Source organism: Trachinotus anak, unplaced genomic scaffold, assembly GCF_046630095.1.
Source record: "Trachinotus anak isolate AG129_WGS33_773 ecotype Australia unplaced genomic scaffold, CSIRO_AGI_Tana_v1 ptg000010l, whole genome shotgun sequence".
Lineage (NCBI taxonomy): Eukaryota > Metazoa > Chordata > Actinopteri > Carangiformes > Carangidae > Trachinotus > Trachinotus anak.
Window position 1 is genome coordinate 27,466,622 of NW_027273861.1, and position 26,227 is coordinate 27,492,848.

At 43.7% G+C, this 26,227-nt stretch overlaps 2 protein-coding genes across 2 annotated transcripts in view; one reads left to right on the forward strand and one right to left on the reverse strand.

Moving 5' to 3' along the window:
* Positions 1-1,167: 1,167 nt before the first annotated feature.
* Positions 1,168-22,009, reverse strand: LOC139626245 (PH domain leucine-rich repeat protein phosphatase 1-like). The gene is made up of 17 exons (XM_071486525.1): positions 20,048-22,009; positions 14,533-14,729; positions 13,472-13,597; positions 13,157-13,305; positions 10,586-10,732; positions 9,413-9,640; positions 8,939-9,141; positions 8,776-8,836; positions 8,575-8,670; positions 6,749-6,904; positions 6,386-6,586; positions 5,853-6,015; positions 4,880-5,010; positions 4,669-4,785; positions 3,868-4,062; positions 3,430-3,667; positions 1,168-3,098 (listed from the first exon to the last, which is right to left on the reverse strand). Exons 1-17 carry the CDS (start codon positions 21,672-21,674, stop codon positions 1,944-1,946), a joined length of 5,190 nt encoding a protein of 1,729 aa, XP_071342626.1. The 5' UTR covers positions 21,675-22,009; the 3' UTR covers positions 1,168-1,943.
* A 1,397-nt stretch (positions 22,010-23,406) lies between these two features.
* LOC139626252 (tensin-3-like) overlaps positions 23,407-26,227 on the forward strand; it is a 50,687-nt gene continuing 47,866 nt past the window's right edge. Inside the window, exon 1 of the mRNA XM_071486532.1 lies at positions 23,407-23,528. The gene's annotated coding sequence lies outside the window, so the exon portion shown is untranslated. The remainder of the gene's footprint in view (positions 23,529-26,227) is intronic.

A 26,227-nucleotide genomic window follows, 5' to 3' on the forward strand; every position in this document is an offset into this window, starting at 1 on the left:
ACCTTCCAGGCCTTTTCTGATCTGTTTCTAAGTATCAGATTCTATTTGTGTGATTTTATTGTTTATGTTTGACCTCAGTGAGCATCACTTTTTGCTGCTGCAGTAAACTAATTTTCTCATGTCATGTTAAACGCTGGCGGTTCTGATGATGTGTCATTGGCTTTTTCTGTGAGCGCTCTCGTGGCTGGATCAGAAAACCCAGAGTGTTGTTCAGGATCGTTAATGTTCAGTGAAATCTGTGACACGACCCCAGTCCTGTGAGTTTACTTTCAAACTGTTTATATGTTGGATTACTCTGTGCACTCAGACAGAGATTTAAATGTTTGTAACTTGTCTTCTACTATGAATTAATGTTTTTTTTAAAAATCACTTTACAGTGCAAAGTTTTTAATACTGTAACCCAGCCGTACAATTTGTTTTGAAGATTTTATCTACTCAGATTAAATGTGTCTCTATTCAACATGACTCTGTTTATGGTGACAACAGCCTACAGAGGGCCTCAGAGATCTGTGCAGCTTCTGTTTCTGTCCTCTGTCCCCTCCAGAGGCTTCCTGCCAACCATGACGTTGCTGCCGTGTGTCCCCTCTCCGCGGTCACACAATGGACCACACATACACAGAGGACACAGCAGTGATGTAACTGTTGGTCTGTTCAGTCAAGACTTAATTATTAACAAAAGAAATTCTCCAGAGTGAGGTAATTACCAAAGTTCTAATTTTACCATTTCACATAACACAATGCAGTGATTGTGTCGCAGCAGCACAAACACGACAACGTGACATTAGCCTGGAGAACTAGAAGTTTGTTGCTTGTTGTTGTGCAGCTCTCAAACATGTACTTTTTTTTTTTAAAGACCTTTAAAGGATCAGTTCACCCACATTACGAATTTTAGTGCTTGGATTTCTGCTGTCAGAAATGAATTATTTTTAGCTATAGATTGATTATTTGGTGGGTAAAATGTCATAAAACTAAATGCCCATCAGACTTTCCTAAAACTTGCAGACATCTCTCAAATTTCTTGTTTTGTCTGATCAACAGTTCCAGAAAGTCCCAGAAAGATTCAAATGACAAAGATATGAGTTTAAGAACCTGCACAAAGTGTGAGTATTCTTTCAGCTCTATGTATCCTCCACCCCTCCACAAGCAGTCAAAACCAACACGTTGTAGTTATCTGAAAACTTTAATTTATTATATAGCAAAAGTAGCTCTCTTGTGTGATTTGCCATTGTCAGCAAGTCTGTAACACCGTTCTGAGAACATTTATTGAGCTGGTAATAACTGTCAGATCTGCCCTGATCAGCATTTCCTCACCACTGCAGCACCACTCTGAACTCTGCACACCCCCGAGCAGAACACAAACCTGGAATATCAGCCGTTTGAAATAATCATCTTTTCTCTCAGAGAATATTAGTACGCTTCAGTGACTAAGTCACTTTAAAGTATTAAACTCCTAGGAGTTAGTTAAACAGTTTTACTAACTCCGACAACTGTAAGGCCATCAGCCGCGACAAACAGGGGAATGTCTGCTACAACACAAAGAACAGAATGGTCCAAATCTCAAAGTACCATTTAAACATAGAATTAAACTCCAAAGTCTAATACAAAGCATTCAAAGTGCTTCTTCAAATTAAAGATATGGTAAAACTCAATTACATGTGAAGATTTAATCAACATAAAGTGTTATAAAAATTGCATTGCATTTCGAGGGGCATAGAGTTAACAGTAGAAAATAAAGTAAATAACAAAAACCATAATGCAACAGTCTCTAGTCCATGTTCAGAACACTCTGAGGTTTTTGGAGGGAGCGGAACAAATGAATGCGGAGCCGAGCATCAGGACAGGCAGTCCTGATTCCACAGTCCTCTATCCCTGAAACTCACCAAATCTGATATCCTGGGGAGTGGGGTGGGGTGGGGATGGGGATGGGGGTGGGGGGGCAGAAGTTAGAGAGGTGTGACAAAATAGTCTGCAGGTTTCTGGTAGTTGTGTGCTTGCTGGTTGTGTGTCTGCATCTGCTCCTGCTGCTGCTGGATGATCTGCCGGACTTCCTCCTCCAGCTCTGGCGGGATAATGAGCTGGTCGTCGGGGTCCGGCTGGGCGGGAGCGTTGAAGTAGCCCCCCTGCTTCCTGACGGGGGCATCGGCCGCCTCCTCTATGAGGTCCTGGTTCCTCCCTTGGCAGGCCACAGAGCCGTTAGCTCGAGCCCTGCGGCCCAGAGTCCCAGACCGAGCCTCTCCACTGAGGCAGGGAGAGGAGGGAGGGACGGGGGAAGGAGACTGGGAGGAGAAGGGGGGGGGTGAAGGCTCATGATGCGAGGCGACAGCGAGAGAGATCTTTGTGCTTGGCTGAGCGTGAGTGTGTAATTGGGGCGCTGGGCAGTCATGGCGGTGCAGACAGTGGACGTCAGCCTCCACCTCCACGCGGCTGCCGTTCGAGAAGACGCCGGCGATGGGCTCCTCGTCCTCGCTGTCAAGCCCGTTGTCAGATAGAGCTCCGGAGAACTGCCTCTGGAAGCTCCCTCCTCCACAGGCAGGTCTCCGCACGCCAACTCGTCCCGGCAGGTTTAGATGGGACACCAGGGGCTCGGCCTGAGGCGGCGGCTCCTCCGATGACGCCGTGGATCCCACCTCGCTGCTCATTTCAGACGTGCTGAACTCGCTGCTCAGCTCACTCACTGTTCCTGAAGAAACCGGCGGCACTGGTATACTGCCATCAGCGCTTGCTGAGTAATGGTGTGTGCTGGTGTGTGCGCCCAGACCGGGACTGGGGGGCGGGGGCGGCGGCTCGCAGAAACAGCAGCAGTCTTCAGTGATGCTGAGCTGGACGACGACGGCGCTGAGGCTGTCGGAGCAGCCGTAGCTCTGAGCCAGAGTCACCAGCTTCTTAGCAGCAGCCAGAGCGTCCGGCACATTCCTGACCGCCTCCACCGCCTCACCGGGAGACAACATGTCCCACAATCCCCGGCTGCCCAGGAGGAAGAACTCATCCTGCGGTGTGAGCGTCACCGTGGAGACGTGGGGTTGAGGTGTCACAGATGGGCACAGGAAGGAGTAACCCATAATTCTGGTAGAGTCAGTTACACCACTGACTTTGTTATCCTGCAGAGAAGAAGAAGAAGAAGAAGAAATGTAATATTTCTCAGTTTTGTACTGTTGGTTTAACAAAATTAAGAATTTAAAGATGTTAATTTAAGATCTGGGAAATTTTGATGGGATTTTATTTTTACTATTTTCAGGCATTTTATTGACTAAACAATTAATAATTTAATCAGGCAATTACTTGTTTGATTAATTACTTAAATAAATCTCTAAAATGTCAAGAAATCATGAAAATAATTTTAAGTTGCAGCCCTCATCTAAACCCTTTTTATCTATTCTTATCTATTCTCTGAAAAAACATAAATCATGAGTGAACCCCGTCGGCCTTTACCTCTGTGATGATGGCGTTATGCTGTCGGACCCTCTGGTACTCCGGCTCCTCTTTGACGGTGTGTGTGGTGGAGAGTTGCATAGCTTTGCCGTCTCGGCACAAAACAGCCTGGCACCTGCCCACGTTGGCAGCCGTCAGAGTGAAGCAGCCGCCGTGCTCACCGGGCGCCACCGGGTCATGTCTGATGTGACACAGAGCTGCTGAGCCGCCCATCCTCTGGCCTGCTGTGCCCAGCTTCCTGCAGAGAGCAACGCAGAAACACAGGAGTGTGTGTGTGTGTGTGTGTGTGTGTGTGTGTGTGTGTGTGTGTGTGTGTGTGTGTGTGTGTGTGTGTGTGTGTGTGTGTGAGAGAGAGTAATCGCTGTCACTGTGGAAATATTCAGGTGTGACTGTTTGTCATCTGTGTGTTGTTCAAAGAATCAATTTAAGCATCTTTACCTTTGCATGGTGAGGAAAGTGTTGGTCATGTAATCTTCCTGCCTCTGGCCCCTGTGAAGCTCCTCTGCTAGCACATCTCCCATGGTGCACTGCAGCAGGTAAGGCACCTCGACATTCCTATCTCCGTCAAAAACTCCATACAGAGCTTCGCGGATCCCACAGAAGCTGTCGAGGGCCAGAGCAGCCACACACAGCCTGAGAACAAACAACAAGATCCAGAATCCAGAGTTATCTATGTGTCAAGTGGAGAATTAATCCCCGCCTCGACCTCACTGTGCCTCCTTTAGTCCACCTCTTCACTGACATGTCTGCATATCAGAGTGCAGCAGCCAGATGTCTGACCAGCACTAGATGCTAAAAACATGTTTAGTGTATTAGTTTAAACCCTCCAGAGTTTGGTTTCCTTATCTATTTCTCTCATAATCTCCAAGGACATATGACACAGAAATATACTGCATGATATACAAAGATCAATACTAGAACATTTGCAACATCGTTTCTCAGGTCTGCTGACCCAAAGCTTTCAGAGAGCTACTATCCAGACGATGAGTCTACAGCTGAGCTGAGTCAGCGCCTTTTTACTAAACATCTTCAGAACTTATCTGCATAAATCTGTTTCTTTTTGTTTTATGCAGTTTTCATGCTTTTATTGAACATTTCACGACTGTTGTTATTGTTATTTGTGTTTGTTTTAAAATACATTTTGGTTTAGAAAAGTGCTAAATGATCTAAACATAAAAGACATTAATTCATGCTGGTGAGCAGATGGATATGAGTACAAAATGGGGGAAAAAGACTGACTTGTTTTTGACTCCGGAGGCCTCAGTGTAGCCGTGGCTCCAGACTGCAGGGGCCCCGTGGCTCTCGCTCACACATGGAGCAGAAGGAGACGGGTCTACTCTGAAACATCGGATATTACTGCAGAGAGGAGGCAAAAGGAAAAGATCAGCCCGTCGGTGCCGTATTTTACAGATTTCTGCTACATCAGTGTGTTTATGTTTGAAGCTCTCACTTGAGGAGCTCCAGGCTCTTGTGGTCCAGGTTGAGGCGAGGATTTCCTGTGAGGTCCAGCTCCTGAAGCTTCGGAGGAAGCGTCTCTGGCAGAGTCACCTCAGTCAGCTCGTTGCAGCTCAGGTCGACGCACTGAGGAGGGAAAACACAGAGAGGGACGTAACTTTAAAAATGTGTTCGTATCGTTGCAGAGACCAGATCAGAGTTTAGTAACTAGCATCTAGTTGATATTGTTGTTTGATGTTTACACTCCTCAGTCCAGTTGGTTTAACCCACAACAAATCGAGGGATGGTTCAGTTAGTCGGTTTCATTTTAATCCGGATCCTGGTCAGAAAAATACCTGGATTTGTTGAACTCACATGATCAAATCTCTTATCAAACATTTTCTCTCTCTTTTTTATCTTTAATTAGCAAAGACCAGTGTTGAAAAGCTGCAGTAAAAAAGGCCTCAAAAGACTTTTGTGCATTGATACCGACTCATTCACGAGAAATCACAATGCATGAAAAATTCTGTTATTTTTTCCCACACTTTCTCTGTCTCTCTCACACACACACACACACACACACACACAGGCAACAGTATTAAAACCGCCATTTGGGTTCAGAGAAAGGCAGAGATTAGGGAGTTACCGGGAGATTACAAAGGATTTCCTGATCTGGTCCGACCCAGTGAAGATGAGCACAGAGGTAGAGATAGACAGACAGAGAGAGAGGGACAGAGGCAGCTCGGTTTTTGGCATCGGACCAGAAAGAGGTTGAGTTTCTTCCCTAATTTCCAGAACTATTTACAATAGGCCCTTAACTTGGGTGAACAGCTGATACAGATGTTTATGGATGTTGTGTGAATGCGTCCCTTGAGACAAACAAACAAAGAAAAATATTAGTGTGCAGCTTTGCTCTGAGCTCCAGAGGACCCCACCCCCCACCCCACCTAAATGAATAATCCTAAAATACCTGCGTGTGTCCGACTAACCTTGATCTCAGGGAGCTGGAGGACCTCGGGGAACGTGCTGATGCAGTTGGAGTGGGCTGACAGTGTGTGCATGCGCTGACAGCTGAGGATGGTGGTGGGCACTGCCCTCAGTCTGTTGCCGCTCAGGTCCAGCTCCTCCAGCTGCTCCAGTCGGGCCAGTTTACTGCAGGAGGGGGAGGTACGATTACATCAGAGCGCTGCCACTGGAAACTTTATTTTTGGAAGCCACATACATCTCCTTTTATCTCTCCTGACCTACACCTATCTCTGAAGGAAGGCTGTGATTGGAGACTGGATGTTTTTAGGATTAAGACGACTTGTAAAATCAAAGCACCGTGAGCTAATCTAAGTCTGGGTGGATCTGCAAGCCCACAGTTAGATGCACAAACCTTTCATCTCAACCTCAGTGTGTCTGGGAACTTAAGCCTTCAGACTTTAATAACTCTTATTTTAATTTGTATAGAAAAACAACTATTACTTCAATGCAGTCATCACACGTAGAGATACTGATCATATGCAGCACTGGATGATACCTGGCAGTGAAGGTCTGCAGCTGGTTGTAGGCGAAGTGAAGCACCCTGAGGTGGCCGTGTCCTGTCAGGAGAGGGATGCACTTGTCTGTCAAGCTGTTATTGGTCACATAGAGTTCCTCCAGGCTGCTGAAGCTGTCCTCTGATAGGCTGGCTGCGGGGAGGTTCTCCAGCTTATTGGCTGACACATTTAGGTATCGCAAGCTGTGAAGAAATCCCAACAGAGAATACAAATTTAGTGCTTGAACAACTGACAGTTGGGGGAAAGAGACAGAAGACGGAAAGATGAGACAAAGACAGATGAAGAGGTGAGGCAGAATGGAAAGAAAAAGAAAGAAAGAGTCGAGATTGTGTTATTGTGTGCACCTCTGTGCTTTGATGAACAGGTTCTGTGGGAGCTCAGTCAGATAGTTGTGTTGGAGGTCGAGGACTTCGAGCTGCGATCTCTCCAGCTTCTCAGCCAGTCGACACACTTGGTTCCAGCCTGCCAGCAGCTTCCTCAAGCTCCCACTGGACAGCAGCCTACGACACAAACAACACAGCAAGCTCAGTCTGTGTGTGTGTGTGTGTGTGTGTGTGTGTGTGTGTGTGTGTGTGTGTGTGTGTGTGTGTGTGTGTGTGTGTGTGTGTACTGTAAATCTGTCAGTGGAAACAGCTCTGTTTTACCACGATGAGGACGCAGAACAGTACACAAAACACCCTTTGCTTTAGTGACCCAATTTTCCACTGAGGTTCACTGAGTTCTGCTTATGTTGAATTAACTCCTGAATCAGGGACAGTTGGAAGAAGAGTGCTGGACCTTTAGTTTGAATAAGTGCAGTAGCTGATGTAGACTGAGGCTGAGTGCAAAGGCTGATCAATGGCCCCAAAAAACTGTTATCAAATTGTCTGTGTGGTCTATAAAAAGCGATGTAGGAAGATCGTTTAGTGCAAGACATAACGTTTTTAACTGCTCAATGGCAGATGCTGCCTGAAGCTGTATACAGATTTAAAATAGCGCCGTGCTGGTGTGGGCGTATTGCTACAGGTACTGAGGAGAAGATGGAACGACCCATTATAATAATATAACTATGACTTTAAAGACTTGTGGGGTGAATCAAGAATTAAAGGTCCCATATACTCTAAAGGTAGATGTCCACGTGTTTTTGATTATAAAACAGGTCTAGGTTCTATATTGATACTAAGAAAGTATCAAAGTGCTCAGTGTTTTTCTACTTCAAATATACACCTGCACGTTTTTTGATTGGTCAACACAGCACACTTTCAGGTGACACTGCTGCAAAACCTGAGGCAACTTTAAAAGTTTTTTTTTTGATCCCAATTCAGTTACTCCACTTATTTGAGACTGTGCCAACACAGTGGTCTCTTTGAAATATGAGGAGGCTTTGTTTTCTTTATGCAGTGCTGGTGTTTGTCTGAGGTCGAGCTAAAAGAGACGTTTCAGCTAAAAACACACCTGTGTAGAAGGTACTGTATGCTTCCCCTTCTTTAAGCCACAGATGTGGCAGACTGACAGCTAAATCCTCTAACACTTAATTACATGCCATCTGAGCAATTAAAAATATCAACTCCTGCATCCAAGCAGCTCCCATCCTTTACTGTAACAGCTCTGGTGATCCTCTTTGGTCTATGACCAAATGTCTGCAAACTGATGACAGTTCCATCAGCCTCAGCTGAGTTTACTGATAATTAGAAATAATATCCTGCTGAACTAAGATAGTGAACATGGTGAACATTATAGCAGGTCTGTTAGTGTTGTCATTGGGAGCATGTTAGAATACGTCTGTTAGCATTTAGCTGTGCAGCCACACAGAGCTCATAGTGTGGCTGTAAATTGTTTCGTTGATACAGTTTTTAACCTTTTCTACACTTTATTGGTTAAGTTAATTTTATTAATACTGCTCAAACCAGACAAATTTAGCTCAAAACAATCTGTACGACCTCTGTCCTTAGACTCTCAGTCCAGATAAGAAAAAACTAGAAATAAAATACTGTTTAAGTGGGAACAAAGGAAAGAAACTCATCTGTTTCAGTTGTTCACATGGTGCATAAAGATGTGAAGCTGGGATCAGACACAGCCACATCCAAAATGAATTTGAGTATGCCTTGTATTCAGGTGTGTTTTCAGCTGAATGCCAGGTGTTCCTTGTTCTTTTTAAGATGTTGTTTGTGTGTTGTGTGTTTGTGCTCACCACATGGGCAGCTCGGTGACAGCGTTGTGATTGATGTCCAACACCTCCAGTCTGCTGCTCTCACACACCCAGTCAGGGACACACCCCAGCTTGTTCCTTTAAGAAAACAGATACAGTCAGCACCAAACTTAGAACAAGAGCCCAGTCTGCTCTTCTACTCTCTAAATAGGGCAGTGAAGTGTTGCTGGTGCGTCCTCATACCAGGACAAATCCAGAAGAGTCAGATTCTCTGGCACAGGCTGCACCTCCAGCTGCTTCAGCTCTACAAACACAACATGCAGAACTCTTTATAGTCTCTGTGCCAATGTGTATTTAGTGTCATTATCTGTTTAACATCTTTACAACACATAATAAGTCTTAGTACCGTTATGTGCAGCGTGCAGGCTCTTGAGGGCGTGGCCACCGACTCTGAGGAGGGAGAGTGTGTTTCTATCACAGCGGAGGGTTTCCAGCCTGCAGAGAGCCCTGACATCCAGCTCCTGTAGACCAGTATCCCTCAGGTCCAGGTGGACGATGTGGACCAGCTGCTCTGAGTCTCCCACTGTCACTTTCTGAAGCCGGTTTAACCTGAACAAGAGAAATCGTTGGTGATTGATTGATTAATTTCAGCTCCAATTTGAACACTTGTTGTTTTTGCTGCAGAAAGAAAAAAAAGTCTATATTGAATTTGAATTATTGGGTGTTAAGATTTTCAAATCCACAAAACAAAAAGACCAAGACCAAGGCAGGCCGTGATGCAGCACATTTTCCTGCAGCACCTTGGGCAGTGTTAGATTTCAGCTGAGCTTTGTTCCAGTATTACTTCTAAAAATGTCGGCGTCTGAGAGGATATTCTTACCTGAGATCTATGTGGTGAGCAGGGAGCCACTGCAGTCCGGCCATATCCAGGACAGAGAGCTGGTTCCCTGCCAGACAGAGTCTTTCTGTACCTCTGAGCTTCTCCAGGACGGGGGGGACACAGCTGAAGCAGTTGAAGGACAAGCCGAGGTAGGTCAGGCCCTCCAGAGAGCCCAGCTCCATGGGCAGAGAGCTCAGGAAGTTACTGTCCAGCAGAAGAGTCTGCAGACTGCACACAAACAGAGTTACAGCTGAAACAATAGATAAGACAATAAACGTGTCTGCATACTTAGATACTGCTCCAACTATCTAATGTATGTGGGGAAATGAAGGAAACTGGGTGTAATGATGAAAAAGTACGTCTATTCTTTAAGTCCTTCTCCAACAGGTCTGAGATCAGATTTGTTTTCTCCTGTGCTAAAACTTTGCAGCCTGTTGCACCAGTGAAGTTAATACCATGAGCTCAAATTTGGACTGAACACATTGATAAACATTTATCTCAGATATTGAGCTGGAGCACTCAGCCTGTGACAGACTACGTCCCTTTATTCATGATGGTAGTGACGTGCACGTGTTTTCCCTGGTTTGGGACAAGTATGATATCATGCTGCCTTCACCTGAGATGAGTTCAGTTGCTCTCACTGTAAAAGAAACTTTAAGTTGTTGACTTTTTGCTGAGATGGAAGTTTCCCAGAGTTTTACTATTTATGACCATATTTTATGATACGATTATTTTAACCTGACTATAAAAATCAAAGCCCAGCAGAAGTGATCCATAAATGATGTGGTAACAGCTAGCTCACACGATATCTTCTTTTTATAACACATAAAACACCGCAGGTCTTCTACTTTCTGTCACGAGTTATTCGTGTCTTTCTTTCTAATATGAGCGGATGAAAAGGCAGCGGCGTGACTCCGCGCTCTGATCACCTGGACGTTACCTCTGCACCGTCAGTACAGAAGTCTGGTGCACAGCCAGTTGTTCATTTAATACAGAGACGGATTAATCTGCTCTGATGGACCCACAATGACAACAACCCCGGTCTGATGTCTCTGTCAGCAAAGTACAGGTCACTGAGGACACAGTCGGCCTCTCGGGCAAATACCTGACAAATTATCGTCATCATCATCATCATCATTAACAGTGGCAGCCTCGAGGCTGTCGCCCACTTACTTGAGCATGGTTCCTGCTTCTGCAGGCAGAGACGAGAGACGGTTTCCAGACAAGTTTAGCTCTGTGAGCGATGTGATGTCACACAAGGCCAGAGGAAACTCGGACAGGGAGTTATTGGACAGACTGAGGCTTCTCAGTTTACAAAACCTAGAGAGTCAGAGAGAGAGAGAGAGAGAGAGAGAGAGAGAGACATTAACAGAGAGTGAGAGTGAGGGACAGGAAGACAAGGGCAGACAAAGAAGGTCAAAAATATTAATCTGTCAGTGCTACAGTCAGTCTACGTCTGAATTGAGGCTCTCACATCGAGAAAAGCTTTTCAGTAGTTATATAACAACTGTCTCATAAACAAGGAAAATTACCAGGAGGAAGCCTGCACAAGGTCTCAAGGATACAGCAGCACAACGCTTACAGTGCACCAACTATTTAAAGCTAAATGTTTACACCACAAAAAGTTTTCACCATAACAACGCAGCGTGTGCTTCAGGCAGGAGTTTGTGTGTGAGCGTGTGTGTCTGTGTGTGTGTTCCCTGGCCTTCCTGGCCTAGCCTAATCCAGTTCACAGAGGGGTCAGAGTGAAAGGTTAAAGCGGATCCACGTCCTTCCGAGGGAAAGTCACCGGCACACCACGGGACAAACACATTCCTCAGGACGTGGCCTGGGAAGTGTGTGTTTATGAGGTAACAATGGCAGTAAATATACATTATGTGTTCATCTCCATCACGGCTGAAACACAAAGAGGAAGCAAAGATCTCAAATCAAGAGCAGAAGAATCACTGTGTGTTTTTGGGTCTGGAGCCTAAACCTGAAGAAGAAAAGAGGTTTCAACGTGACACAAACGGCTTCTTTTCAGCAACTATTAGTTAAAAAATATCACATCAACGCTTAACTTGTATGAACCACCTCTGTGTGTGTGTGTGTGTGTGTGTGTGTGTGTGTGTGTGTGAGCGTTTTGTGTCTGGATAATGTCACATTGTTAATCAGGTCATTATCCACTGGACTTTATCTGACAACAAGTGACAATACATTGCATCATTAAACAATAGTTACAGTTATGTAATAGTCTGGGTCTGTGTAAATGCCTTGTGCTGGTAAATTAGCTTCTGCATAAGACAAAAACAAGGAAAAGAAGGCTGTACTTTGAGTGAAGGACATATTACACACACACACACACACACACACACACAGATGACGCCACAAGCACGACTGATTCTTATTGGTGTGTTATGTGCCTCAGGTCCAAACATAACGTGCATATTTCAGCTTTAAATTACACAGTATGACAGAGCACAGTGTTTGGAAATCCCACTGCCTGTTTTAGCTCAGAACCAAACAGGATGCAGACTTCAAGTCAAACTTAAGTCTTTTAAAGACCTTTTTAATATCACACAGAATAAAGTTTAATGCCTGTTTCACCATCAAACTGACCGAAGTGTCAAAGTGTGACAGGAAACCACCACATTTAGTTTACGTGTGTATTGTCTTCTGGCAGCCTGTTATCAACATTACTACTTCAGCAGGCAAGTAGCAGTTGGATTTTACTCCTGTGCACATTTGACAGGACAAAGCAGGTTTAAAACAGCAGCTGTGCACTTGTCTGATGGTTTTCTTTCTCTGCACTGTAACATTTTGAGTGATTAGAGCATTTGTCCCGAAGCACATCGTCAAGGCACTGAACAGACCGACATTTCTTAGACAACGTGCACACTGCACTGGCTAAATCTGAAAACATGTACACGTAAAATTAATGTGCATCCACACCAGCACTTTCATGCTGTTTGATCCAGACTGTAACAGCCAAATCTCCTCCTCCTCCTCCTCTTCCTCTGTCTGCAAACAACAAAACTGTGCATCACAGCCAACATCTGGTCAGAAGACAGACACACACAACCCACTTACTGTGCTGCACACAAACATCACTCTGTCCATCGTCTGTTTCATAATCACAAAGTTGTGTGAAATAATGACAGCACTTGTTTCTGCGGCTGCACTGACATTAAGAAGTTTACTTTGCTGCTGCACCGCTGCCACACAGGTTTATGTCAGTGAGCATTTCCACATTTAGCCAGTTCTAAATCCTAGACACTGCAGTTGTTGTTTTTTGGTTTATAAATGACACCTCAGTGTGGACTGAAAGGAAGAGATGAAAGAAAGACTTTAATTTTAATTTTCACTTGAAGCTGACTTTTTGTGTGGACCTGGTCTTACAATGGAGAATGACTTCACTTCATAAGTCTGTGATATCAGCGACCACTTAGACAAAACCCTCTGTCCCTGAGGTCAGGTGGCTGATGACAAATTGTCAAATCTCTGCAGCTCGCTTTTAATCATCCGAACCACACAGCCACCCACACACGTCATCTGTAATTTGATCTAAGCTGCTTCCTCTTCAGACCATATGTTAGCTCCCCAAGACAGACAGAACCACTGAGGGAAATTTCACATTCAAAAGAGAGAAAAACAAAGGAGAAAGCCCTGCTTTCATCTGCCGGCTGCTCCTGTTGCTGTGCTCCAAAACACACAGGATGGTAGTGCCCTGTCTGCGTGTGGTGTGTGGAGATGGTAGAAACCCACCTGGTGAGTGCTGGAACGCCTTTGTGAGGGGACATGAAGTTGTTTTTGAGATTGAGGTGGGTGAGGTCCTGGCTGTAGAACAGCTGAGCAGGCAGCTCCTCCAGGCTGCAGCACGACAGGTCGACTGAGTTCACCCTCTGGGACGCAATCTGACAGTGGGGGGGGGGGGGGGGGGGACAACATGATGAGCTCACAAGAGGCAGATGTGTGAAACACTGCCATCATCATAATCCTGGAATATATGTCAATAAAATGTAAAAGCAAGAGACTGACTGAGGATAAAAAAAAACATATATACTGTAAACCTTCACGTACCTTTGAGGCTGTCCTGTGCCACCGGAGATGCTCTGTGTAGGAGTCGTAGCTGATGTAGTAGGTCTGACTCTGAGGACCAGCTGAGCTGAGAGCCAGACAGTGGCTGTGTCTCCTCACTTCCTCCACCTGCAGCACAGAACACGGTTCGGTTTCCTCCATGTTTTCTTTAAAGTCTTGTGTATCCAACCTAATGACTGAGGGTTCAAAAAGAACCACTTCTCAATGATCCAGGCTCATGTAGCAGGACTCCATCTATTTCTGCTGGTTAAAGACACTCTGACTCTGAGATCACACTCACACATCAAGGTGCAGATGAGTCTGAGCTTTAATCCAAGTTCATCTAAAATGAAAACAAGTTGCATAACTCTTCATAAAATTTACCATGTTCTTTTAAAATCAGTTATCTCGCCTTCATCAGGGTGGTGTCTCATGTTGATTCTGGTCTCAGTTGATCAATAAAATAACACCACACAGTTGTGCTATGAGTATTAATTTTGAATAAAGATTTGTTGTACAAATGCATTTCAGTGCCACTAAAATCCCACATTACTGCACCAACATGTTTTTACTTCTTCGTACAGTCACCTGTGATCTGGATGTAAAAAAAGAGTAAAGACTCTGATTTAGAATCAACATTTGTAGTATTGTCCTGAGGGACTTGCTATACAGGTGAGAGAGTGCAGGACATTCTAATGGAAAATATAAATAAACAAAAGCAGACTTGCAACAATAACTCTGCAGGGGCAGGCTTATTTTCACTTCAAAGATCAACAAAATGTAATTTGCTCTGAGGTGCCCAACCCTTTATGTACATCTGTACATAATACTGTATGTATGCTGTATAACAATAACACAAACACATGTCTCTATGAAGGTCTGTAGTTCGCTGGAGCCGCGGCTGCACGGCCTGGTGCAGCAGGAGGAGGTGAACGACCTCAGAGTTTCAAAGCAAAACTGTTTTTTACCACTGGTCCAAAGCACAGAGAGGACATCTGATAAACAGGTACTCATCCAGAATAATGCCTCACATGTTAGAGACACGAGAACCTTTTATTAAGTACCTTTCCTCCGATGAGAGGGAGGATGTGCATCTTGCCGGTGTGGGCGTGTTTCACAGACGAGACAATGAGGCAGGTTCCGCTCAGTGTGACCTGACGCTTCGACCAGCGGTTCACTGGCAGTGCCAGCTTCCCTTTCCGAACATTGAACACCCCTGAAAGCTGCACGCGCTCAGAACCGCCCACGCTGCGAGGCTTACCTGGAGAGGGAGAGATACAGGCTTGTTATATGATAGTAAAAGACACCGCTGATGATCGTGAGTGTGGAGATGATCAGACACTTTTCATAATGGCTTTTTGCATAACAGAGTTTTATTTTTAGCTCTGTGGGATTTTGTGAATCAACTCTCACACTGGGTTTCTCTTTCAGAAAGTGAGAGCTGTGTGATTATGTAAGTGGACTGTAGCTAATAGCCTGTGGGCTGAGAGAGTGAGCAGTCACTCAGGCGTGATTTGTCACATTAACCCCTCGCTGGCACAAAAAGCAGCCACAGCTGAGTTACAGACACAAGGCAAAGCAGGGCTCTGATGGTCTCATGTGCTTGAAACCAACTCATGAACACCGCCTAGTTTCTTATAAAACTGCTCTCTGATCACAAACACCAGAGAACAAAAGAAAGGGAGACACATAAAGACTTTGAGCTGAGAGGCCTGAAATCAGATTAGCTTGTTATACAATGTCTTAAAACACCAGCACCTAGATCCTCCAGACATCCTCCTCCAGTGACTTGCACACAAACCTCACATAGGTTTCACCCAGACTAACCAGCTCCTGAGCACGGCAGGTTGTTGAATGTCAATACTTTTTTAAACCTACTGAAATCTGTCTGTACACAGTGTCGAAAGCTGGTGTTAAATGTCAGGGTCACATTCAGTGTCTTGTTTTTTCACCCTCTGATCACACAGTTCCAGATTTAAATCATAATTTTGCCAGTTTTCATCTGTATTTTATTCAGGCAAACTTTGTTTGCGTTCACATAATCTGAGACATTTTTTTGTTAAATGATCATTTTGATTATTGATGAACCATTTGAATCATTTTTCAAACAAAACTGAATAAGATTTTCTGCTTTTCTCTCTTTTAAAGTATCGTAAATGAAATATCTTTGCCTTTCAGTTACAGGCTCTGAGCCTCTATTCTGATTGGCTGACTGTTTTCTGAGTGATCAAATAAAAACATAGCAGATTTCAGGTAAACAACCAGAGAAAACAAATCCTGCAAGTTTGGTTGGTGGGTCCAGGTGGGTGAGGCTTGAGGCGTGGCAGAGAGTGGTGACTGCTTTGTTGTGACATCACAAAGTTCCAGAAGTCCTAATGGCTCATTTTAAGGCTCAGTTTCTGAATACAGGCTGTGTGCATTTCTCTGTGGACTGAGGCTCTGAGACTTTCACAGTATTAATATAGAACTTAGGTGAAAAAAAGACAATTAAATAAAAAATAAAAAAATTCATTACAGCAGCTGCATTTATTCATTTGGGTCCATAAATGTCCAAAACTCATTTAACTAACCACTATTTTCATTATTAAATAATCAGCTGATTATTTTTGATTAATGCCTTTTCCATAAAATGTTAGAAAATATTGAAATTTATCCTTTTTTATTTTCCCACACACTAAAGTTACATGACTCAATTGCTCCTTTCAGCTGACCAACAGTTTATTTCAAGTTATTATTACAAATGGCAAAGAAAAGAAGCAAAACCTCAAATCTGAGAAGCTGGAAACAGCAACGACTGAAACAATTCATCCATTATCAAAATAGTTTTCTGTCAGTCAACTAAGCATTTCAGCTCTACTGGCATTTAAATCCACTTTGGGTGACTGCTGTGCATAATTTCAGGGCTTTTTGCAGTTTATTCCAAGATGAAGGATCTGCCCACATGAAAGCTCCTTTCTGAGCTCTGTACAGACCCTGAGTACAAACAGGAACAGCAAGTCCTGACAGTGCAGACAGCAGTGATGTAAGTGGCTGTAGGTAAAGGTTCCATGGGATAAAGCAGTTCATTTGAGTGATACTAACAGAACACAGTGAAATGGTGTCTGTATGTCATGTGACTGTTGGTGATTTCAAACATGATTTACATGTTACTTACAAAAAAGCACTGCTGACATCATGTGGGTTTCCTCTACCTTAATGATTGGATAAATGTGACGTAATCTCACCATATAACTGATGGAGCAGATCAACGTGATTCTTTTTAAACTAAACAATGATGAGGAATGTATACCGTGTGAGCTCACCCTTCCCCGGGCGGTGCCGGCGAGACGTAGCCTGCTCATATATACACGCATACATGCCCTTTCCTTCCGTCTATTTCTCTGAATGTGGAACATCCTGTCTCTCAGTGAGCAGCCAATAGCCATTTCCTGTTCATGCTACAACAAAACCTTTTGGTGAATCCTGTCCTTGACGAGCCCAATGTCCCCGAAGGCATCGAGCATTTGACTGGTGATGGAACAATTCCTCGATTCACTGATGAGTTGCTCAGTCGGCAACTATTTTAAGTAATCAAACAAAAATGCCAAAAATGTGCTTGTTCTCCAAAAGAATTTTCTTCTCATTCCAAACTGAGGATCTTTTGGTTTCAGACTATTGCTCAAACAAAACAATACACTTGCAAAAGTTGGGAATTTTGGACTCTGACATTTTATACATAAAGATAGAAAACTGAAATCCTTTGAGTTTTGGATTGTTCGTCACTGGTTGGTGGCTTTTTTTCACTATTTGTATTATAAACAAATATTATAGACAATTTGAGAAAATAATCGGCAGATTATTCAGTATTGAAAATAATCATCTTCATTCTACTTTCGTATTAGCAGCAATTACAAGACTTTGCCTGAGGTTTCATCCTGAACCAGCCTCTTGTTTCTGAACCATGATGCTGAACATGGAGATGCAGGATTCAGTTTTTATGCAGCACATATCTGGAACAAACTCCAAGAAAACCTCTGCCCCATCTGCTAAATCAGAGTTAACAAATTTTCTGATTATCGCTGCATTTATTGAATTAAATTTGGGGCTACTTATTCATATCATGTCATTTTTATTCTCTTGCTTTATTCTATTTTAGCTTTTTCTATGTTATGTCTTTTTATATTGTCCTGTGTGTCTTTTCTGAATGTTTAACATAAAGCACTTTGAATTGTCTTGAGGTTAAAAGGTACGATGCAAATAACCCTACCTTGTTTTGCCTTGTGATGGCAACACCACTGGGACAAAGAAAGATGCTTGCTTTTGCAACCTGAAAGTATTTTGGTGGCTCTGGGCGCATGCATCAGACAAGTTAGTTTGGTATTTAACCTTGTAATGTAAAGCTGTGACCTCTGGGTGCTGCTGCTCCAGGATGAAGAGACGTCTGCTGCTGCGACTGTCTCACAGAGATCCGAAACACTGAGGAGGTGAAATCTGAGTTCCACTAAGGTCGCTGTTCTCTTACTGTCAGCACAATGTGTGTGTGTGTGTGTGTGTGTGTGTGTGTGTGTGTGTGTGTGTGTGTGTGTGTGTGTGTGTGTGTGTGTGTGTGTGTTTGAAAGACAGAGAATACTTGGCAATGTGCATTTTGCTGGTGGGATTTTTGCTTAGTCAAACTCCGTTGGCTCAACTCTGAACACCATCATTAACAAACACTTCAGGATAATGTGGAACAAAATTACTGCCTTGTATATTAATGGATAGTTTTATAGCTTCTTCTGTTTTTCAAAATGACCATCTGAAAAGGAATAAATCTCTCAACACGGGCTGCGAGTTAACTTTGCTTACTTTTTAAAGGGTTATGGGAGAGGCTGCGACCAATGTTTTACAGCTACATTATTCTAATTTAACTGGAGATTTCTAATTCTGGAAACATGATGAACGCTGTCGTCACTTCATGTCATCACACCGCTTCTCCTGTGTGATTGTTCCTGTTGTGCCATTAGCACTTCCACTTTCCTGCCACACATACCAGCTCCCCGCTACTTGTGCGAGACTGTGGCAGCTAGAAGGGCCTCTGCCTTCAGCTGCATAACTCTACATCATGCTTTGTTCCTCTGTCATGTTACTGCGGGAGCCAAGACGAGGGCGGGGGTGTGTATGGGAAGGTGGGGGAATTATCCCAGCTTTCCGAGTTAACATTTTCAGAGTAAAGCCTGTTTTGTGCTACATTTTGTGATAGAGGTGCAACAATTAGTCAATTAATTGATTCCTCAGTTGAAAGGAAATTAATAAGCAAAGATTTGGATCATTGTTTAATTGTTTTGAGTTGATTTTTTTTAAGAATGTCAAACTTCTCTGGTTCCATCTTCTTAAATATAAATATTTGCTGGTTTTCTTATAAATGAATATCTTTGGGTTTTTGCATTTTACTTTCACTGAAAAAATTTAAAAATGATGCTGGTGTGATTTTTGCTTCAGTCTTTACCAAACAACCATGTTCCTTTACTTTTGGAGAATATGATTTATCGCTGTAGCACCACAATGCTTCATTTTTGTTATGTTGTGACACATTTTATCTTTATCAAAAAACTGCAGCTCCTGCTATTTTAGTATTGACCATATTGCGATTTTGATAATATTTTAATTAATTGTTCATCCCTATGATTTTATAGGCCAAACAATTCATCAAATAATCAAGAAAATCAATAATGAAAATAATCTATAGTTTCGGCCCAACTTGAGTATATCTCTAGGTTAATGGTATGAGTAGTAATAGTATGTCTTACAGTGCATTCCTTGTTGTATAAAATAAAAATAACAGAGGAGCAAGAGGAAAAAAGTGTTCTTGAATGTGCTTTAAAGAAGACTTGAGAGGGGCACTTATACATTTCAAACTGGACAGACAATGTGAGTTCGATGAACTTGGAGTATATTAATTTCAGTAAATTTCAGTTTCTTCCTCCATCATCGCACCATTGGCTCCTGACTTTATCTCCACTGTCTTTGCTCATGGTGTAAAAACAAGGTCAAAAACAATATCCAGTTGTGCTAATCCCATAAGAGATCATGGCTGTTTTTACATCCTCTTACCCTACTTGTCTGCAAAACAGGATCATTATCAATAACAACAACAACAGAACAAGAATGGAAACTGAATCCAGACTGCCACATGATTTTGGTCTTTGGTGTCCCGAAAGATCACACCTGCTACCTCCAGATGTGTCTCCCTACAGGACTACACACAGAGAGGGGTCGGGGTGGGTTTACAGGCAAAACACTAGGTATTGTCCCTGCAGGACAATTGAATACACTCGTTTAACAGTCCGACTGACCAAACACAATGACAGCACTCACGGTACACTGAGAATGGATGAACAATGAATGAGCAGAGACGAGCCGAGCACAACGAAAATGGCATGGTGTAACTAGCAGCCAGTGGCTCTCTGACAGCTTAACTTCAGTATGTTTAAATAAGAACTGTGAGAAACCTTCTCAAGATAACCTCCTGATTTTGATAGAAAACATATCAGCATGTCTGCTTTTCTCACAAGCAATAAAAGATGTTTTGATTTTGATGTTTCCACAACTCAAAGTACTCACCGAAGTAGAAACGAATCAGGCTGCCAATTTCTGGATTCATCCCTTCCTCCTGCACCCTCCAAGCATCTTCAAACCCCAGATTAGTGAGGTACTCGTTTAATATCTGCAGAGGCCTCTCATCATCTCCCAGCCGCCGCACGGCTCCACCATGCAGCTGGACAAAGAGGGCCGGGGTCGGACTCGTATTGATGGGCTCCAGCCATCCCCTGCTGCCCTCGGGGATCTCCAGGTCAGGCTGGACAGATGCTTGGCTGGTCAGGGGCCGAGACTGAGAGCTGCTGGAGCATTTAGAGGGAGGTTTGATTAATTCGGGGGTGTCTGTGTTATCCCCAGCTCCAGTTTCTGTGTCACCATCTAGTCTTGTCACTTGGTTGGAAGCACTAGAGGGGTCTGTGGTGGTGGGCAGGTCTCCTTGCTGGTCTGCAGCAGAGTCACCGGCTGAATGTGTTGGAGAGGATGTGAGATCTACTTCATCTGAGGAGCTCTCAAATGGGTCAGGTCCCTCTGTAGCACTGTCACAGTTTGGGCTCAACACTGAGGAGTCGGTACCCAAACCCAGGCCATCACTGAGCGAGTCCCGGTGCTCTGTGCTTCTGGGTCCACCTGGGCTGAAGTCCTCACAGGTGCTGCTCTCCATATCTGAACCTGAGTAGACTCCATAACAGTCTGCCACACCCAGGTTCAAATCCATCCCAATGTCATTCAGATAGACCTCAGATGAAGAGTTACTGGCAGTTTTATCATCCAACAAGTTAGAGGACAGTTTAGTGTACGGATAATACGGATGTTTCGGGTGTTCACTCTCGTCTCCTTTGGGGGTTTTGACATCCACACTGTCACTCAGACTTTTAATATCATCACTTTGCCCATTACTATCTTTGCAGTTATCGTTTAAGTCAACCAAAGCAGTAGTTTTGTAGTTAATTCTCAACACAGCACCAGCTTTGCTCCCTTCCAGCTTACAGGCTACCTCTTCAGCAGTGGTGTCCACTGTGCACAGCACCGGCCGTGGGTAGGAGGGCGTGAGCCAGTCGTGGACGTGAATGCAGCCGCGCCGCAGGTCCGATCTCACCCACGTCTTATCAGAGGCCTGAAGCTGCTTTGACTGCTTCTGCCGAAGAAAAGTCTTCCTATCCAGGCTGAGGGTGCTCAGCGGCGAGACAGCTGGAGCCGGGCTGGCCGCCTCCGCAGAAGACACCCCGAGCGAGCTGCTGGTCGGCGGAGCCCCCAGCGACAGATTCCTCTTGTGCCTCTGCCGCCTCCTGCTCAGCACGGAGTTGACTGAAGTGCTGCTGTTGACCGATGTCAGACTGTAAATGTTGGCTGCTTTCACGGCGGGCATGTTTAGATTTTTGGCCGCACCGCCGATCGCGTTGGCAACTTGGTTTTGATAGATCCCGTTCCTTATCGCAATCTGGAGAAGGGAGGTGGCCGCAAGTCCCTTCCCGAAGAGTTTCGCCTCTGCGCCCCCTCCGTCCTCCTCCCCAACTGAAGGTCTCTTTCCAGCAGACAGCGGTGTTAATCCACTTGTCTTCACTGAGTTACTGTCACTGCCAGAATCAGACATCCCCTGTGGCGTTGATGGAGTAGAATCCGCTCCGGGCTCGTTTTCCTTCACACTTTCCATCCTGTTAGCTAGCGGCGGCGGCGGCGGCGGCGGCGGCGGCGGTTAGTTAGCAACAGCCCCGCAGGTGAACGCTAGCCCGCGTTAGCTCGGAGCCGTTAGCTCGATGTAGTTACCGTCTAGTTTCTCCACGTTAGCTTAGCATGCTAAGGCGCTGCGCAGTTCGTCCAAAGAGTTACACCGCTACATCATCCCGACTGATAACACGCCCGTTAGCTCTCCCACGGGAGCTAACCGGCCGGTGGACACGAGAAAACGCTTTTCTAGTCGGTCGCCATGGAAGCTAACGCGAGAAGGCGCGACCGCTACTGTACAACCCGGAGAGAGCGACGGTCAGCGGTACACGGTGGACAGGGCGGGGTCTCATTGGATATGAATTATGACACGTTCACGTACTGTCACAACGCTCGGAATTGTGTTAATTACATGCATGACAGCGACGCGAGTACACGCCGTAGTAAAAGAACGCTTGTAGAAGGCAGCAAAAAGAGGAATGCATTTTACACAGTGTGGGTTTAACACACAGTCACATCATTTTCAAAAGCTAAAATATAATATATTTTATATATCAACAAACTGTGGTCACAATGTTATTTAAAAGATTACATAAGTAATCAAATTCTTTGAAAGCCCGTGGAGTCTCGAGTTTCGAAGTTAGGAAATGCGAGTTTAAATGAGGCAGTGAATGCAACATAAAATGCAGCTATATTACTTTGTTATCAAACAGTCCCATTTTAAGAGGAGGACTTTGGACAAAACTATGTTCGTCCTCGGCCTGATGACCCAGTGGAACATTCCTACAAGTTTATGCAATTGAGCCACAATTTACTGCGGAGTTTTGAATTTGTTGTCCGTCAAAAGGCACAGAAGAGATGTAACTCGTCTTCTGGTGCCACCTAATGGGATAAAAACCATATCACCCACCAACCACTTACTCCTTAAGTGAGATTTAAGAACGACTTACATTTTATTCTTTATAATTCAGTACTGGAGGAGGTATTCATATTCTTTATTGTAAAAATACTCCATTGCAAGTCATCTTACTTTACCTGCATTGAAAAAAGGGAAAGTAAGAGAAATGATGGTAGCAAAATGTCTCAAAAGTAAAAATACTCATTGTCAGTGTTACATTTTTATATATTATGTTATTTATCTCTCATTACTGATGCATTACTGTGTAAGAAGCACTTTAATGGTGTACTGGATCACAGTGAAACTAATTGGAACTACTTTATTAGGTAGTTTAATTCATAGCATTACTCTATTCTTTTTACTTTGTCAGTAGCTTGTGAATGTACATGCTTGTCTTGTAGGTTCATGCAGGCTGATCATAGTTATATGAATGTAAAAAAAAAAATTACTGTGTTTCCCACTGAAATTTAGTGGAGTAAGCTTTGAATTTAAGATGTGCTGCAAGTTAGCACAATAATTCAATAAATCATATATAGCATTCAATTTATTTACTCTGCCTTAACAGATGAGTGTCTGCTGTGGTGTTTCTATGCTGCCCCAGTTTAAGAACCATGCAGAGACAGATAAAGTAGAACTCAAACTGTTTAATCAGCCACTGTATGATCTAATGAGTGTTTCTGAGAGAGAGGTCTCTCTATCTGTCTTTATCACTTTTGCATGCATATAAACAGGGTGGACTGCTGTCACACTACAGTCCAACAGAGGGCAAAGTGCAAGCTGTAACAGTATAGTTTATCTTGCTCTCTCTCTCTCTCTCTTTCTCTTCCTCCCTCCCCCCTGTCAAGTCTCCACCTCGTTTTCTTTACCAGTCACACAGAGACTTTCACTCATCAGGCTTCATAGTGCTGTGATTTTGACTTCTTGTTTATTTCACCAACATCCGAGGTAAGAACTTTTCTGTTGTATCTTAAGATCTGTAAGTTCTGTCCTTGTGACTCACAGTGAAGTTTGAATGAATGATAATCTGCTCCCGCCACAGCTTCCCTGCCTTTTGAGCACAGCTAATCCAAACTGCACTAATTAGACATGAAGGTTTTTTTCCCCTTGAACCCTGCTGGAAACCGGTGCTGGTCCAGATTTTACTCCCCAACCACCACTTTCAGGAAATAAAGGATCTGGATGATAAATCTCAGTGGGGGTGGGGGTTACCAGTGAAAAATGTCCCCCTGCAGATGCACTGAGATGGGGTAGGGGGATTAGCCTCCTGACACATTAAGACACTGGACCCCAGGAGACGTGTTTCCACTGGGATTCAGTCCATTTTAAGAGGTCATTTAATCCTGCATCAAGTCTTAAAAGCTTATGTTTCATGGGACAAGTGAAAAGCTCTGCCAGTGGGGGGGTGATAATTACACTTGTTACCAATGCAAATCAACTTCCTGTGAAAAATGTCCCTTGAATGAAGTGACATGTTTTTGATACTAATTAGATAGAGGACGAAGCAATTGAGATATCCTTGAAAAAAAAAAAGAAGAAAATGAAATTACCTCACCCTGCTGGCAGATATAATTCAATGTCTTTATGATTAGATAAAATTGTGTAATTCAATATGGAGTCTCAGTGAGGATCAGATGGGCAAAAGAGGGATTCATTTACTGCTCTGATAAAAAGCACTCAGGGAAAGAAAAAAAACCCACCAGAAGTCAGGGATCTAGATGGAGATGGCAGGATAGGACACTTGAGGATGATGAGCGAAACAATAGTTGGTCACTGTCAATTTCACTTCTGGTGTTTTTCACATACACTTTCAATTTCAAATGATCTCTCAGCTGAATTAACCATCAAACGACGGCTCTATTACTGCTACATTTAAGATGCCAGAGGATGTTTTTCCACTGCCAACCTGTGCCTGAATGAGAGAAAGAAACAAAGATGGCTAATCCATTTTGGAATGCTTTCCTTTAAAATGGGAAATAGAGACTATAATTAGATGAGGCTAGTTTAAGCTCCAAGGACTATGCTAAGCAGCTCTCCCTATAGCAATGTGTGTGTGTGTGTGTGTGTGTGTGTGTGTGTGTGTGTGTGTGTGTATATGCGTTTGTGTGTATGTATGTGTGTGGTTAAGTTGCACACTTCCGTTTGTTTTGGTTCCTCAGGCGGAGCACTGACAAATTTAGATTGCAGCAGCCTAAAATGTTGGAAAAAAGACAGAGCAGAAATACATAATTGGAGAGAAGTCACTCATTAAGATTGTTTGCCCAACCCTGACAACTGTTTCAGCAAAGACACATCATACCGGCTCCAAAACAGAGCCACACGAGTGAGCGTGTGTTTGTGTAGAAATGTACATTTTTCACACATGTGCCAAAACAAGCCTGGGCCCCAGATGTGTACCACGTGAACCACCATGGAGGAAGACATTACCATGTTGAGTGGGGCGCCCTGGTGGCACAGCGGAGCTGCAGAGTCCTGGGTTCAGTCCTCAGCAGCTGCACTTCTGGTTTGGGCCTGTTGACCCCAGATTGTAAGCTGGAGAGGAATCAGCACCAGCAAGTTTGATTGGTCTTTTTCTTTTTCTCCCAAAACTGAAAGAAAAAGGTGAAAATCTAAAAATTCTTACAGTACTTTCTTACTGATAAGGTCAATGATTATTCCATTGTTTACAGTCACATTATGATGACCTAGGTTACAGGACATACTGAATTTTTTACTTTAAAGGTCCCATATTGTATAAAGTGAGTGAGTTCCATGTGTTTGTGATTATAAAGCAGGTCTAGGTTCTACATTAATACTGTGAAAGTATCAAAGCCTCAGTCCACAGAGAAATGCACACAGCCTGTATTCAGAAACTGAGCCTTAAAACCAGCCGTCAGGACTTCTGGAACCTTACAGGATTTGGTTTCTCGGAGCATTTACCTGAAATCTGCCATATTTTTATTCAATCACCCAGAAAACAGTCAGCCAGAGACTCAGAGCCTCTCTTCTGATGGTTTTTGGTTCTTAAAACCACAAATATATCTTCTTGTGGATATCAACACTTTAAATAAAATACAGGAAAAGTGTAAAATATAGGACCTTTAAAATTTCCACGAGGGACTTAATTCGTGGTTACAGTAAGAAAACTTGTTCAAACAAGTTTAAAACACATCCACAATTTATATAAAACACTTTAATATCTACGGAGAGATCCTTGTCTTCAAACCACACCATAATATACAGAAAAATTTTGATTGGGTTGAATGAAGCTGTGACCTTTTAAGCTAATTTTTGATTGTGATTTTTGACATTGGTTCATAGTCGCATCTTTGGAATTGGGATCAATAGCTCGGGCACACAGCACTGTGCATCAATGTATGAATGTGCCAACAACATGATCTGCTCATGTTAAAGAATAACAGTGTGATTCTTATCGTGAATCGATGAAGATCAAGAATGACACAGAAAGTCGTGACAGGATAAAACCTGAAGCGCAGTGTGTTTTCAGTCATGCTGCAGTGGTTCTCAGTGGGTTGTTTCTGTGTGTTGCTCTGGTGAAAATGGTTGTATCACTGTTTACTCTGCTGTGGTCACATGGTCGGGGTGAAGGCGAGGTTAGCCACCGCTCTTTGTACACTTCTCTCTGCTCAACTGTCTGCTGATCTCCC

Coding starts and splice junctions, on each gene's coding strand:
- LOC139626245 (XM_071486525.1), bottom strand. CDS start 21,674: ATGGAAAGTGTGAAGGAAAACGAGCCCGGAGCGGATTCTACTCCATCA. Junction 9,641..10,585: donor GAAGCAGGAACCATGCTCAA/GTAAGTGGGCGA, acceptor GTTTGTGTGCAG/TCTGCAGACTCTTCTGCTGG. Junction 6,905..8,574: donor GTCACCGAGCTGCCCATGTG/GTGAGCACAAAC, acceptor TTTGTGTCGTAG/GCTGCTGTCCAGTGGGAGCT.